Source organism: Aotus nancymaae, unplaced genomic scaffold (genome assembly GCF_030222135.1).
Source record: "Aotus nancymaae isolate 86718 unplaced genomic scaffold, 86718_ANA_hifiasm-v0.15.2.pri h1tg000004l, whole genome shotgun sequence".
In the NCBI taxonomy this organism is placed as follows: Eukaryota; Metazoa; Chordata; class Mammalia; order Primates; family Aotidae; genus Aotus; species Aotus nancymaae.
The window spans coordinates 28,940,737-28,956,874 of record NW_026988415.1 but is presented as its reverse complement, the minus strand read 5'-3'; the positions used below and the strand labels follow the sequence as shown (position 1 = coordinate 28,956,874).

General features: G+C 50.2%; 1 protein-coding gene and 1 non-coding gene across 11 annotated transcripts in view; both read right to left on the bottom strand.

Moving 5' to 3' along the window:
- SEPTIN6 (septin 6) overlaps positions 1-10,602 on the bottom strand; it is an 84,182-nt gene extending 73,580 nt beyond the window's left edge. For 4 of the 10 annotated variants that reach the window (XM_012475780.2, XM_012475769.2, XM_012475777.2 and 1 more), the window contains exon 1: positions 9,670-9,795. In XM_012475780.2, the coding sequence (XP_012331203.1) occupies positions 9,670-9,699 (30 nt within the window). In that variant the 5' untranslated portion in view covers positions 9,700-9,795. Of the gene's footprint in view, positions 1-9,669; positions 9,799-10,551 lie in introns of those variants that run through there. The other 6 variants (XM_064361523.1, XM_064361518.1, XM_021676444.2 and 3 more) reach the window with 4 other exon arrangements.
- On the bottom strand, positions 6,482-6,588 carry LOC135269451 (U6 spliceosomal RNA). Its single transcript, XR_010337745.1, has one exon. It is a non-coding gene; the product is annotated as a U6 spliceosomal RNA (small nuclear RNA).
- Positions 10,603-16,138: the final 5,536 nt, after the last annotated feature.

Genomic DNA, 16,138 nt, shown 5'->3' with positions numbered 1-16,138 from the left:
GCTCTCACACCTCCCCATTCTCCATTTCTACTCCCAGCCCTGAACACTGATCTCTGAAAGACCCTGCAAATCTCCAAGGCTATGAAACTCAATTCATCAGTTCAGTGATACATGAGGAATATTAAGCAGCTGAGAAAAAATGTTTTCTAAGAATATTTAATGACAAAAGGAAATGCTCACCAAAGGCGAACAACAACAGGAAAACCAACCTGTATATACAGGGTCATTCTAATGACGGGGGAAAAAGTATCTATGCATTTTTTAAAAGATTGGAAGAACATGCACCAAAATAACGTCAGTGGTTTCTTTTGGGCAGAGAGGTTGTAGGTGACGTTGCTTTTCTGTGTTTTCCCTCCTACAATAGGCATAGTTTACTTTTATAAACAGGGAAAATGTTATTTAAAAAAAAAAGATTCTATGATGATACTTTCCTGGGTAGGAAAGTGGCCTCAGATATTTTAGAAAAAGGTTTAACTACAACCAAAAGGGTGCTTGACAATTTGGGTCATCACAGCATTTAGCTTTCAGGCAGTTTTATTGTGCATAAATCATTTATTTTACCAGCAATACAATAAAACCCTATTAGTCTCCTTATTATAACTTTTTTTGAGACAGTGTCTCACTCTGTTGCCAGGCTGGAGTGCATTGGCACAATCTCAGCTCACTACAACATCCGCCTCCTAGGTTCAAGCAATTCTCCTCCCTCAGCTTCCTGAGTAGCTGGGATTACAGGTGTGTACCACCACACCAGGCTAATATTTGTATTTTTAGTAGAGACGGGGTTTCACCATGTTGCCCAGGCTGGTCTCGAACTCCTGACCTCAAGTGATCCACCTGTCTCGACCTCCCAAAGTTCTGGGATTACAGGCGTGAGCCACCGTGCCTGGCCCCCTTATTATAACTTATTATTACATACAATATATAACTTATTGTCATACAATATAACTTCTTATTATAAAGATTCATGTGAACCAGAAGTCAAATCGTATATCCTGAAACATGTAGCAAAAAGTCTTAATGAAACAATCAGGTAGCTGATCGCTTCCTCTGCTTCCTCCAGTGCTGTCAAGGGTGCCGCTGTATAATCAGTCATAAGAACCACAAAAGCACTGACAAGTTCCCAGAGGTTTTTTTGTTTTTGGTTTTTTGTTTTTTTTCTGAGATGGAGTCACTCTGTTGCCGAGGCTGGAGTGCAGTGGCACAATCTCGGCTCACTGCAACCTCCACTTCCTAGGTTCAAGCGATTCTTCTGCCTCAGCCTTCTGAGTAGCTGGGATTATAGGCGCCTGGCTAATTTCTGTATTTTTAGTAGAGACAGGGTTTTGCCACGTTGGCCAGGCTGGTCTCAATCTCTTGACCTCGTGATCTGCCTGCCTCGGCCTCCCAAAATGCCGGGATTACAGGCGTGAGCCACCATGCCCGGCATTCCCACAGGTTTTTTTTAAAAAACCCTCGAATGCATGCAACACATCAAATAACAGCGTGTCCCTCACGCTGATTAAGCCAGATTAAGAGGAAACTGAGTAGTAGCAATGCCCTATCCTGGGAAAGAGAAATGTGGGGGCTATTCTAAGGAGAAATAAGGCCTGCAAAAGCTGGCAGCACCCCCAAGGTGCCTCAGATATGCCCTTCAGTTGGGGAGCAGCTTAGGGGATGCTGAAGACGCCCAAGACAGACTATCCTTACCGGACAGAGGAGGAGGCCCATTTTTGGCAAATCCAATAGATGAAACTGATTTTAATACACAAGATAAATTCCAGAGTGGCTTTTCATTCTATAAAAGGATTCACAGCAGGATTCCATTAAAAGCCAGCTCTCCAACTGCCTTGAAAGCAGGATTCAATAGACAAACATTCAGCTGTCATGTACCTTTATAGGAAGACAATAGCTATCTACACCTACACGGATAGGCAGTATCTGAAGGGTTGTTTCTGTCCCACTTACTGAGATCCTGCTGAGCTAAAAGCACAGATTGACCTTCCCCACAACCCTCTCCCCACCCAGCTCAAGGGGTCAAAGCAAGGAAGGGGTGGGGTTCAATTCTGCCACCTCATTCAGAAGCAGAGGCAGGCAAGGACCTAAAAGAAATTAGGCTGGAGAAAAAGGAAACATTAGCACCATACAATGTTAGAGCTGGAAACGCCCTTAAAGATCACCTGATCCGGCCCTTTCATTTCACAAAAGGGGAAACAGAGACTCACAGAGAGGAAGTGACTTGGCCCACGTCACAGAGTGATTTAGTGACAGAGAATAGTGCTGGGATCCAGGGCCCCGTCGAGCCGACTGCCACTCTCAAATGGAAAAGCTGACTCAAGTGGCAGATGTGTTTCTTTATGCTGGTAAAATTCCAGGATGTTGAGCTTCTGGCTTGATGCTGGTCAGGGGCAGAAGGGTCAAGGACCCGAACCTGGAAACCTGTGAGCTCTCCAAGGTGGTTCTGGCCCACAGAAGGCAACTGACGCAGTCAGTGCTGTGGAACGCATTGTGTGTCCCTGCTCTCCACTCACTTCCCCACTTTTCCCTCCCATTTCCCTCTCTTCTGACTGCGGCCTAAGCCTCAGCCTGGCCAGCTGCCCAGTTCTGCTGAAGAACCCCAAGGCTAACACAAGCCTACCTAACTCAACAAGCCAAAGTCTAGGTCAAATATCCCTGTCTCAGGCCAGGGGTGACCCCTGCTCAGGGTAAGTAGAACTTTCCCACAAAAGCCAGCCAGATTCCCTGGAAGCCAGGCAATTGAAAGAGTTTTCTAGGTGTTCTGGCTATTGTTACCTCCAATCTGCTCAAAAAGAAAAGGTTTACCCACAGGCCTCTGGGTGAATGCCCAACTGCCCTCTAGGGAGCCTGAATCTGCCTCTGACTCCATCTGGTCTTGTTTAATGGAGATCTGAAAAAACCCAGTTCCTGCCTCAGCGCCAGTGTTCAGAGCTGGGGGCTTCCAATGTGAAAGGAAACCGAACACGACCTCACACCTCATCAGGGCCAGGAAAAGAGAGTTCTGCTCCTGTTACCCCAGGGCCTTCATTCTGGGTCAGAGAGGGCCACAGCAGGGGAAACCTGAGCCCTGAGGCCTGTACCTGAGAAAGCCTACAGATCTTTTCACTCGTCACCTTTAAGTGAGTGGAATGGATGACCCAACTCCAGGGCCGGCTGAGAGCACGCTGCATAATTCAGCAGATGGCTGCCTCTAATGAGAAGACACTGAAGAAGAGAATCACTTTATTTCTCACCCTCCTGAGCATGTGGCCTCCTTCCTCTGTGCAGGCAGCAGAGAAACCCACGGTTTCAAATCCGAGCAGCAGAAACCTCCTCCTGCCAAACCGAGGAGGAAGGGTCTGTGTTTCTAATTTATTCTGTGCCCCACTCCAGTTGTTACTTAAAATAATCCATCATTACATGGCTGGTGGCTCCAAGATTTTTATTTAAAGCAATATGGAGAAGAAAAAAAAAAAAAAGAAAACCCACACAACCCGTGACTGTGCTATCTTGGATTTAAGCTGAGAATCTTTTTAACATCAGAGAGTCTCCAAATCACCCTAATAGACTCTTCCCTGGGCCCTATGGGGGTACTGGGGGAGTGCAGTGAAAAGAGGGGGAAGGGAGGCCATGGCAGGAGTTTGATTTCTTAGAAACATCATGAAAAGGCCAGTGTTTTTAAACACGGAATCTGTGTCATCTGGTAGGTGTTTCATTGTATCATCCACTGACCAGCAATAGCACTTTGGACTAAGTCATTTGGTCTCTCTACAACCATTAAATAAAGAGAACAGGCTGGGCACGGTGGCTTACACCTGTGATCCCAGCACTTTGGGAGGCCGAGGCAGGCAAATCGCCTGAGGTTGGGAGTTCGAGACCAGCCTGACCAACCAAACCCCCATCTCTACTAAAAATACAAAATTAGCTGGGCGTGGTGGCACATGGCCTGTAATCCCAGCTACTCCAGAGGCTGAGGTGGGAGAATCGCTTGAACCTGGGAGGTGGAGGTTGTGGTGAGCCAAGATTGCGCCACTGCACTCTAGCCTGGGCAACAAGAGCAAAATAAATAAATAAATAAATAAATAGAGCCGGGCGCGGTGGCTCATGCCTGTAATCCTAGCACTTTGGGAGGCTGAGGTGGGTGGATCACCTGAGGTCAGGAGTTCAAGACCAGCCTGGCCATAATGGTGAAACCCCATCTTTAAAAAAATAAATAAAATAAATAAATAAATAGAAATTTAAAAAACTAAAATAAAGAGAACAATACTTGTCCAGGAACTGTAGGGGAAAATGAAATCATACAGATGGAAGCATTTTGAGATAGATGAAAGAAACACGTTACATCTATCCATGGCTTTCCTTCTTTCCTTCTTTTTCCTTCCTTCTTTCTTTCATCTGTCTTGAATGTAGTTTTAATGTACATGCAACTAAAAGCCCTTCTCAGTTGTTCATGCTAATATTAAACCATGGCTCCGATCATCCAAAAACCCAGGCAAGTCCAGAAACTAGTCCTACTTAGTTTGGGAATACCTTTTTCCAGGGGACTTATCTTCCTAATTAGTTTTGCTCAGGTTAATGCAATGGGTTTGCTCCCTTATAGCACACAAAGGCAGGGGCCATGCTTGGAAATAAAGCCAGCAATTAATAGAAAATTTACAGCAGAGACTCCACAAAATAAATGCTATGCACATGACTGCAGATCAAAATCTCATTAGACGATACAGACAAATCATTCTGCTGTAACGTAGTTTTGTATTAAGAACACCGCTAACACTCACATTTCCAGGATTTCGGAAGTGAAGAGGAAACAGGGCTTATTCCTGTCTTTCATCTGGAAGCTCTGAGAGGGCAGAGTTCCTGCATGCCTTGGCCACCACTAAATCCCCAGCACCTGGCACAGGGCCTGGCCGATCAGTGCCCAGTGAGTATGTGCTGAAGTAACAAATGAAAATAAAAGTAGGTGAATTGGTAAATGAATATGTTCCCAACCCAGTAGCAGATGTGAGATCTCACCCACCTTCACACCTACCCATTTCCTATTTGAAGCCCTCAGGAAGCCCTTCCTGTCATCCTCTGCCTCCATTCACTGCTGAATTGGGTTCCCTTAGTAATGAAATCTCATGGCAGGGAGTCAGTCTCCCGTGTGGCACTTATCACAATGATAATTAGATAGTGATTTGTGTCTGCCTCCACCACTGGATTGTAAACTCTTTGAAAGAAGGGGCCATGTCCATTTGAAGGGCATTGTCATTCTGCCCACTTTTTATATTGAAAAATCCCAGGCCGGGCGTGGGTGGCATGTTAATGCCAGCACTTTGGGAGGCTGACACAGTCAGATCACGAGGTCAGGAGCTCGATACCAGCCTGGCTAACATGGTGAAACCCTGTCTCTACTAAAAATACAAAAATCAGCCAGACATGGTGGTGTGCACCTGTAATCCCAGCTACTCTGGAGGCTGAGGCAGCAGAACTGCTTGAACCCAGGTGGCGGAGGTTGCAGTGAGCTGAAATCGCACCATTTGGACTCCAGCCTGGTGACAGAGCAAGAAGAAAAATCCCAAACACACAGAAAACTTAGAAAATAATGTAATGAAAGCTCTCAAATTTAGAATCAACATTTTTTAATATTTAGGGCCATTTAAACTTTCTTCTGTGTTGTATCACCGGTAGAGCTAGGTGATTGGGTTTTGTTTTCCGTATTTGAGGTACATACTATCTTTAGCAGGTGGTGGTAGGAACGCCTGAGGCAGAGACCTCAAGGAAATCAAACTGCAACGTGATGATAGCAAAATGGGAGTGCAACATCAATCTTTTCCCCACCTGGAGAAAGTTGCTCTCAGACAGTTGACCCAGACCAACCCCAGCTAATTTTGCAGGGCAAAGTTAGCCTCTGCAAGTTCATTTGAGAGAAGGACCACTACCCAGATTGCCACTGAAGAAAGCTTCCTTGTTTACATTGTGAGAATAGCTCAAGTCAGAATTGTCCAGACGTTCTTTGTATGGGCCAGCCTTTACGGGCTGGATCCCAGAATGCAACGTTGAAGGGAACGGCTTCATTACAAGAGCCAGGAGATGCAGCTTTTGGGGCCTGCCCTGTGCCTTGGTTACCTTGGACAAGTCATGGAACCTCTTGAAGTATATGTTAATAGCAGCCCATGCCACCTCACAGGCAGGGGGTGAGGTGGAGCATCCCAAGGATCTTCTATAGTTCTTTTTTTTTTTTTTGAGACAGAGTTTCCTTGTGTCGCCCAGGCTGCAGTGCAATGGCGCGATCTCAGCTCACTGCAACCACTGCCTCCCAGGTTCAAGCAATTCTCGTGCCTCAGCCTCCCGAGCATGCCTGGCTGGCTTTTGTATTTTGGGTAGAGACAGGGTTTCAGTACGTTGGGCAGGCTGGTCTCGAACACTTGACCTCAGGTGATCCACCCACTTCAGCCTCCGAAAGTAGTGAGATTACAAGCATGAGCCACCACACCTGGCCCTTCTATAGTTCTTTCTTTTTTTTTTTTTTAATATGGAACGCTTCACGAATTTGCGTGTCATCCTTGCGCAGGGGCCATGCTAATCTTCTCTGTATCGTTCCAATTTTAGTATATGTGCTGCCGAGGCGAGCACCCTTCTATAGTTCTTTAATTATTTCACAGTGTCCACCATTTGTCACTCCAACTAGACTATAAACTTAAAAGCCACGAACGTTTTTTAAAGCTTACTACCTTCTTTTGTCCAGTTGACAAGGGCTCACTATAGTGCTGGCCACATATCAGTCAATCAAATAAACACAGACACAGTGGACAAATGGTGTTGTCACACCAAACCCTTTGTGGTGTTCATTGAAATGGGATGGACTTGTATTACGTGCACCAGAATTGAACTTCCAAGTTGCCTGAATGCAATATAAGCCCTACCCAACAACTTGAAGGCTTTTTTTAGTCACTAAGGATGCTTACCCACAGTGACTCTCAACTGACTCTAGAAAGAACACCCCCCATACATACCCTACCCTCATACACACACTAGGGTACTTACTCACATGGTACCACGTCTCAGAGCTCATTAAAAAGAATTCCTGACCAGGCGTGGTAGCTCATGCCTGTAATCCCAGCACTTTGGGAGCCCGAGGTGTGTGGATCATGAGGTCAGGAGTTTGAGATCAGCCTGGCCAACAAGGTGAAACCCTGTCCCTACTAAAAATAGGAAAATTAGCTGGGTGTGGTGGCACGCACCTGTAATCCCAGCTACTCGGGAGGCTGAGACAGGAGAATTGCTTGAACCAAGGAGGCAGAGGTTGCAGTGAGCCGAGATCGCGTCACTGCACTCCAGCCTGGGCAACAGAGCAAGACTCCGTCTCAAAAAAAAAAAAAAAAAAAAAAAAGAATTCCTAAGCTAGCCACACTTAGGTTTATTCTCTAGTCTTTTGTTCCCAAATCCTGAATACATGTTCCTTGGAGGAAACAAGCAGCAACCAGATGTCCAAGGTCTCCTGAGTTAATTCCATCTTCCCTGGTGAATTACAACTTCTTGCAGACACAAAGGAGAAAAGAGAGACAAATGACACATAAACAAGAGCTTCACTGGCTGGGGGAGGGGGACATGGAGAGTGACGTCAGTTTTCCCAGAAACCCATTTATCACGATAACAAGGTCTCGAGTGCTTTAGGCTGCTCTTTCAGCTTCAGAATCTGGCGTACAATTATGTTCTTCATCACACAGTATGGCAAAGCCAGCCAGAGCAAACTGGAGCCATGCAAAGCAAACCAAGTGGCCCTAAACCACCCCCTCACCCCCATCTGCAGAACAAAGGGGATCTCTGGGTTGCCTGAGTTGTGCCTGAGGTGAAACACACACAACCTTCTGGAAGGTTCCCCTTTGCAACATCTGCCCTGCAATCCTAATCCAGGTAAGAGAAATGGTGAGAGAGTATGGAGGACAGGTCGATGCAAATTCATTAGCTGACACGAAAAATTATTAGCATCATTTTTGGATGGAGCAAGTATAATCCTGGAGACTAATTCCTCTACTTCAACTATGCCATCTCTGAAATGCAGGTAACCAGGAGCAGAAAAGCCACAGCAGAAAAGAGGGAGCCCTCAAAACACTAAAGCAATAAACACGAGAGCCCCAATCTTGGGGGAAGAAAATTCTCTCAAATTCCATCATCACAGAGAATGTCTCCTGTCTACTCCTGGTCCTTCCACATCATGACTGCATAAAGTGCCCTGTGCTAGGGGGTGCAGAGGGTGGAGGAGGTTCCGAAGAAATGATCCTGCCCTTTCAAACAGGGACAAAAGAGTGGAATACATTAATACATATTCTGTAGAGAAAATACTATCAGAGTCTGGCTTCAGATTTTGAAAAATCAATTTCAATTACACCAAATACCTAGAGGCTTTTTTTGTACTGTAATTGCATTCCATGAACTATTTTCCTAAATAAGTAAGCTACAAGGTTGAAAAGCATTTTTATGTGGTTCAGAGATTTTCGTCAAGTAGTATTTGGTGCCGTGAGATTTGACCTACCTCTATCTCCCACTCCTTCCTCACCTGGGGGTGCTGGTGGGCTTCTTAAAACCCCAGATATCCATGGTTTAATAAAGCTAGGGTGTCCCCTCCAAATGGAATTCATCGCCCTTTGCAACCAAACTTCTGGTCTAAAAAACAAACATGGAGCCTCAGGTCACTTCAACATGGTTTCTCTGCACATCCCAGGCTGGAAAACTTCAGTTCTTTAAATGAAGATATTTTTCCCCCAAAGTCGGTCGCCAACAAAAAGAGAGACGGCATGGCTTTTTCGAGTCTCACACTTATTTTCCTGAGTCTCCATAGAAAGAAGCCAGCTCCACAGGTTTTGGCACACAAGCCCAGTTACACTGAACATGCACCCGAGACAGATCCTCAGAGGCCCGCTCAAAAACATGCCAAAATACGCAACCAGCCACCTACAGGCCAGCCAACTGCACCCCACACTGACGCACAAATGGGACCCAGAGGCACACAGCCCAAGCAGACAGAGAGGCGTTCGGACACACACCACAGAGGTGAGCACACTCAGGGAAACAGGCGGACTTCTTTGGGTCACAGACAGAACCGCGGCGCAGCCGCCGCCTGCCAGGGAAGGCAGGAGCGCGCGCGCGTGCACACATACGCGCACACGGATACACACACAGACGCAGTCACATATGTAATGCATATAGAGAAACCCTATCCCAGCCAGTCACCTCCCCGCCCCCCTCGCCACTCACCGCCTTCTGCCCCAGGCTAACCCCAGGCCCGCGCCTCTTTGCCTGTGCTGTCCCGGGTCCCAGCGGGCAGCCGTGCGCAGGGACGCGGCAAGGCCAGAGTGCCAAGGACCCGGAGGGCTCGGAGGCTCCGATGGCCATTCATTCGGCAACGCCCCAGCCGTGGGGCCGCAGCTGCAGCGAGGGAGGCGGCGGCGCTCACTGCGGCTCTTGGGCAATGCAAGTTCAGCCGCCGGCCCGCAGGCTTTGCCAGCCCCCCTACCGCCCCTCCCGAGCGTCACCACCGTTTTCTGGGACAGGCTGGGGGACTGAGCTGCTGACCCCGGGAGCAGAAGTCCCACCGTGCCCTCGGCTCCTGGATGCTGCCCATTGCCCTCCTCGCGATGTGGCGGCGGCGGCCAGGTCTCCTCGACCCTCCCCAGGCCCTCGGTCCTGGCCCTGGCACCCAAGCCCTGCACTCACCACCTGGCGAGCTATATCGGTCGCTGCCATCGCTCCTGCGTCCGCCAGGGCTGCCACGGGTGCCGCCGCAACGGGAGCTACCGCACAGGAAACAGAGGAGCTCCTCCGACAAAGAGAAAGTGTTACACTTCGGGCGCGACCAAGTCCGGTGGAGGGAGGTGCAAGGGAGGGGCCCCCTCGCCGCTGCTCCAACCCCAACCTCCCCTCTACCGCCCACCCTTTGAAAGTAGGGTATGTAGAGGGGGCGGATTTAACGCGCCGCTTCCCCCTACGGCCAGCCCAGTTCCAGTTCTTCCTGCAACCCCAGCCATAGGCCTCTGCGAAGGGGGGCGGGGGCTCCCCTCGGTGACCACGTCCTCTGCCCCCCCCGCCACTGGGCTCCGTGGTACGTCCCGACCTCTGCTGAATTGTCACACCCCCCTGCTCTCCTTACATCCCTAAGTCCCTAGACCCCTGAGGCTGGAAGGGAGCCCCGCCCCTCCCCCCTCCTAGGCTCGGCTCAGCAGCGGAGCTCTGCAGTTCTCCTCCCAGGCCCCGGTACCCCCCTTCCTTTCCACCGAGATTCCAGGGTGCTTGGATGGGTGCGCCGTGGCCGCTAGAGTCTCGATGCCCCACTGTCGTGTCTCCCTCCCCCCATGGCCCGGGAGCGCAGCTGAGGCCGAGGTGCAGAGGAGGCCTGCGGCACCTGCCGGCTCTACCGTAGAGCTTAGAAAGGGGCCGGGGTGGGGAGCCGCACTGTGGCCCCGCAACTGAGCTGAGCTGTGCCATGTGCGGTCCAAGGCTACAGGTCTTGAGACGCCGCGTCTGCCCCGGGGTTTCCAAGCCTGGGGTGCTGTGGACTGTAATTTCTTGGAGCCGAGCTTACCACCTTTGGGTACTTACTACAGACGGACTGCACGCCTCCTCTCTCCAACCGAACCCTAGACGCTCAGCGTGAGCAGAGACTCAGACTACCCACCCCTTCTAGTACAAGAGGAGGGGCTGAAGATTAAGGTTCCCAGATCAGTGGAGCGAGATGGAGGGGCGGGTGACGGAGAGCGGCCTCCAGTCACTCTGCCCCGCCCCCTGATTTCTCCTTGACCCTCATTCAGCCCGGGACACGGCGGCCAACAGGACGCAGAGGAGACAACTTCCGAAGGCAGGAGAGTGCACGCCCGCTCTCCTTTTCCTCCTGGCCCTCTGCGCCGTGGGTCCTCTCTCTTGGGCACCTCTCCACTTCTCCGGCCCTGGCGCCCTCCCCTCTCTCCCGGGACTGGCGTCTTGCTAGCTCCCTGCAACTGGAGCACGCAGGCAGATTTGGCAAGCCGGAGGCTCCAGCGGGAGGAACACTACATTCCACTCCTCAAAAGGGCGGGTTCCCTGGTATGGGAGAGAGACCTGGGCCCGCCAGAGGGACCCCAGATGGGGGAGGGGGGTGACAGGCCAATGGGGGAAACCCGGGCCCACGAGGGGGCCCCAGTGGGGCATGGGAGATGACCCCGTAGAGGCCCAAGGGTGGAGCAGCTGAGGGGGAGGCAGCAGAGAGGAAAAAGGAAAAGTAGGAACCAGGGAGAGAGAGGAAGAAGGGACCTGACCCAGAGGCCCTGGCGTTGGAGAAGTCAGGGAAGACAAGAAAATGGAATGGCCAGGCCAGGTGCGGTGGCTCACGCCTGTAATCCCAGCACTTTAGGAGGCTGAGGCGGGCGGATCGCGAGGTCAGAAGATCGAGACCATCCTGGCTAACATGGTGAAACCCCGTCTCTACTAAAAATACAAAAAAATAGCCGGGCGTGGTGGCAGGCGCCTGTAGTCCCAGCTGCTCGGGAGGCTAAGGCAGGGGATTCCCTTGAACCCGGGAGGCGGAGGTTGCAGTGAGCCGAGATCGCGCCATTGCCCTCCAGCCTGGCGACAAAGTGAGACTCCATCAAAAGAAAAGAAAAGAAAAGAAAGAAGGAAGGGAAAGAAGGAAGAAAGGAAAGAAAGAGAGAAAGAAAATGGAGTGGCCAAAGAAGAGCATGCCTGGCACTCGGTTCCACCTGCTGGATGGAGCTTCCCACACTCTCTCTGGAAACCCTTTATATACCCTGTGCGCCTGGAAAACAAGGACTCAGCAAACGCATCCCAGGCGGAGTGTGGGGTCTCTCAGCAGCCGGGAGGCGCTCCATTAAGCGGAGGGAGAAGATTCGGATGCGTGCGTGGGAAGCGGGGAGAAGAAAGAAGAGACACAGTGAGGGGGGTACCAGGAAGGACCATCATGAACAGCCAAGTATTCACGGAGCGCCACTGTGCGCCTTCATTGTGCTGGAGACCCAGGAGCGGCCTAAAGGGGAAGAGCCTGTCGCAATCAGGTCTCAGTGCGGGGAGCTGCGCGAGACAGAAGGCGAAGGCCACAGGGCGATGGCGGTGGCAAGGAAGACGGGCAACTGGAGTCTTTCAGACTCTCTGGAGCTTCGGGGCAGAGCCTGAGCCCTGGATTGGGTTGGCAGTGACATGGGGAACCAGGGCTAGGTCTGAGGAACCACGGTGAGGCTTGGGCCCCAACCGGATGGGGGCGGGGAGTCAGAGGTGACTGTCCGCTTCCAGGCTGGGTGTCTGGACAGGGATCTTCCCTGGCAAAGGCTAGGGCGAGGTGGATTGAAAGGGCCCGAGGTCACTAGCCCCGATCTGGACTTGGGGTTTGGGTGGTGGTGGGACAAAAGGGGAGAATTTGGAAGCCAGAGCAGAAAGCTGCTGCTGGAGCGGGAGAGGACTGGCGGGCTGCGGGGCTCTCTGGGAATCTCTCACGCGCTGCCCCGCCCGCCTTAGCACTCCTGGCTAAGCTCCGAACTTCCGGCCCAGCGCTGGGGGCACTTCTGCACAGAATCCTTGGTGTCTCACCTGTGTGCCCCATTCGGCCCTCCTGTCCCTAGAGACTACAAGAACCTCACTGCGGCCTCCTTTTCCAAAACCCTGAACCTCAAAGCGCTGAACCAAGTGCTTCATTCAAGTCTCCCGCGACCCTTTGGTTCCTGTAATACCTGCCCCCTGTGGCTACAAGCCCGTCCTGGGCCTGGGCCTCCAGCCTCCTGCGGTGGGTGTGGGTCAGTGTGTGTGTTGGTCTTGATGTGTGCGTAGATGTGTTGGTGTGTTCGTGTGTATTGTCAGTGTGTACCAGCTGTGTGTCTGTACGTCTGTGTGTCAATGTGTGTGTTGGCATGGGTTTACTTGTGTTTGTATTTGTGGTTGTGTCTGCCAGTGTGTGTGTCAGTGTATGTCAGTGTGTGCATGTTGGTGCATTTGGCAGTGTGTGCTTCAGTGTGTCAGTGTGTGTTTTGGCATGTGTTGGTATGTCAGTGTATTTCAGTGTAAGTGTATGTGTGTCAATGTGTAGAGAGGTGTTAGCTCAGGCCGGGTGCGGTGGCTCATGCCTATAATCCCAGCACTTTGGGAGGCCAAGGCAGGTGGATCATGAGGTCAGGAGATCGAGACCACACTGGCTAACACAGTGAAACCCCATCTCTACTAAAAATACAAAAAAAAAAAATTTAGCCAGGCATGGTGGCACGTAGCTGTAATCCCAGCTACTCTGGAGGCTGAGGCAGGAGAATCACTTGAACTCGGGAGACGGAGGTTGCAGTGAGCCAAGATCACACCACTGCACTCGAGCCTGGGCAACAGAGCGAGACTCTGTCTCAAAAAAAAAAAAAAAAGAGAGAGAGAAAAAGAGAGGTGTTAGCTCGCTGTGTTCTAGCTTTACATACCTTATCTCACTCAGTGCAGTGGGCTAACTAACGACTGAGAAGTGTGAATCGTAACACTCATTTCAATAAAGAGGTTTGGAAACTCTCTGGGATCATGCCTTTCAGTCTTTGTCCCTGGTCACTTTCCCAGGAACAGGGGAGATGGAAGGGCTGAAAAGGCAAGAGGTCTCATGAGTGGTCAGTTCATGGCTTTTCTTCCTTGAGTGTCTGTCCTCGTTGATGAGTGAGGCCAAAAAATCCCCTTTATGAAGAGTCATTTGGGACTCCCAGGCGCTGCCATAAACATGTATGTGTTCATGTTTGATGTGTCCTTGTGGCGTCCCTTGGGCCCAGCATGGTGTCTGGCAGGTATTCAATCAATGTTTGTTGAGTAAAGGAATGAACAGAGGCATGTAAATGAGGTGGCTTCAGTATTTCCATGTCCTTAAAGAAACTGGAGCAAACAGAAACTTCCCAGGGGGGAGTAGGTGCTATCATTAGCATGCCAATGTTTGTAGAGCCAGACTCCACTGTCTGTGAGCAGAAATGGCTACCCCTGCTAGATAGGAGTGGGCCCTAATGGGAGCCCAGCTTTCCAAAGGTCACTGACTACTGGAGTGGGGGATGCTAATACTGGATAGAAGAGCGGCAAGCAACTCAGGGGCAGGGAGGGAGAAGAGGGCACTGAAATGGAGCTAAGAGCTCAGGAAAGGGCTCTGTCCTGAAACTGTGGCTTTGTGACAGGAGAACGAGAAAGACCATAGAGTCAGTCTTAAGCGGAGAAGCCCTGAGAAGCATCTGAAAAGTAAGATCAGAAAGTTGGAGGAGGGGCTGGGCGCAGTGGCTCATACCTGTAATCCCAGCACTTTGGGAGGCCGAGGCGGGTGGATCACCTGAGGTCAGGGGTTTGATACCAGCCTGGCCAACATGGTGAAACCCCATCTGTACTAAAAATACAAAAATTAGCCAGGTGTAGTGACAAGTGCCTGTAATTCCAGCTACTTGAGGCAGGAGAATTGCTTGAACCTGGGAGGTGGAGATTGCATGAGCTGAGACTGCGCCACTGCACTTCAACCTGAGTAACAGAGCAAGACTCCATCTCAAAAAAAAAAAAAAAGAGAGAGAGAGAAAGTTGGAGGAGGAAGACAAGGTGAAGCAGAGGAAAAATGATCTGGGAGTCGCCAAATCCAGACAGTGCCAATTGAATCAGAAACTCTGTGAAGGGGCTGAGTCAAAATGAACTAAAGATTCCTTTCATCATTCCAGCATAAATCACCTGTTGCCCCTGGTTTTGCATTACTTTCTTTCTGGTGGTTCTTAAAATGTGGCCTTTGCAGCATCAGCAGCATATGAGAAGTTAGAAAAAATGCAAATTGTCAGGCTCCACCCTAGACCTACTGAATAAGAACTTCTAGAATGGGAACCAGGAATCTGTTTTAACAAGTGCTCCTGGGGATTCTGATTTATGCTAAAGTTTATCTTGAAAATCTAGCCCTGATGGGATAGGATACAGGACTGGTAGGGTTTGGGAGGATATTGAAGGAAACTTTTAAAGTCTGGGCCATTGCCGATAACTGTAGTTCCTGTTGGATTTCTATGGTAGGCGGAGTGAAGGTATGGGAAAGGGGGTGCCAAAAAAGGAACAGAAGAGAACCCAGCAGGAGCTAGGTGACTGGAAGAGTTAGAAAGATAGACTTTGCCTCCTGATACGGCGTTAGGCTTTGTGTCCCCACCCAAATCTCATCTTGAATTATAATCCCTTTGTGTCAAAGGAGAGACCAGGCGGAGGTAGGGAGAGACCAGGTGGAGATAATTGAATCACAAGGTGGTTTCCCCCATGCCGTTCTCGTGACAGTGAGTGAGTTCTTACGAGATCTGATGGTGTTTTGTTTTGTTTTGATTTTTTTTTTTTTGAGACAGAGTCTCACTCTGTTGCCCAGGCTGGAGAGCACAATCTTGGCTCACTGCAACATCTGCCTCCCGGGTTCAAGCAATTCCCTGTCTCAGTTTCCCCAGTAGCTGGGATTACAGGCATCTGCCACCATGCCTGGCTAATTTTTGTATTTTTAGTAGAGACGGGATTTCACCTTGTTGGCCAGGCTGGTCTCGAACTCCTGATCTCATGATCCACCCACCTCAGCCTCCCAAAGTGCTGGGATTACAGGCATGAGCCACCGTGCCTGGCCATTTTTGTTTTTGTTTTTGAGACAGAGTCTTACCCTGTCACCCAGGGTGGAGTGCAATGGCACAATCTTGGCTCACTGCAACCTCCACCTCCTGGGTTCGAGGAATTCTCATACCTCAACCTCCCAAGTAGCTGAGATTACAGATGAGCATCACCACGCCCAGCTATTTTTTGTATTTTTTTTTTTTTTGAAATGGAGTTTCACTCTTGTTACCCAGGCTGGAGTGCAATGGCGCCATCTCAGATCACCGCAACCTCCGTTTCCTGGGTTCAAGCAATTCTCCTGCCTCAGTTTCCCGAGTAGCTGGGACTACAGGCGCACACCACCACGCCCAGCTAATTTTTTTGTATTTTTAGTAGAGACGAGGGTCTCACCATGTTGACCAGGATGGTCTCGATCTCTTGACCTCGTGATCCACCCGCCTCGGCCTCCCAAAGTGCTGGGATTATAGGCATGAGCCACCGTGCCCGGCCAATTTTTGTATTTTTAGTAGAAACAGTGTTTCACCATGTTGGCCAGGCCGGTCTTGAACTCCTGACCTCAAGTGATCCGCCCACCTCAGCCTCTCAAAGTGCTGGGATTATA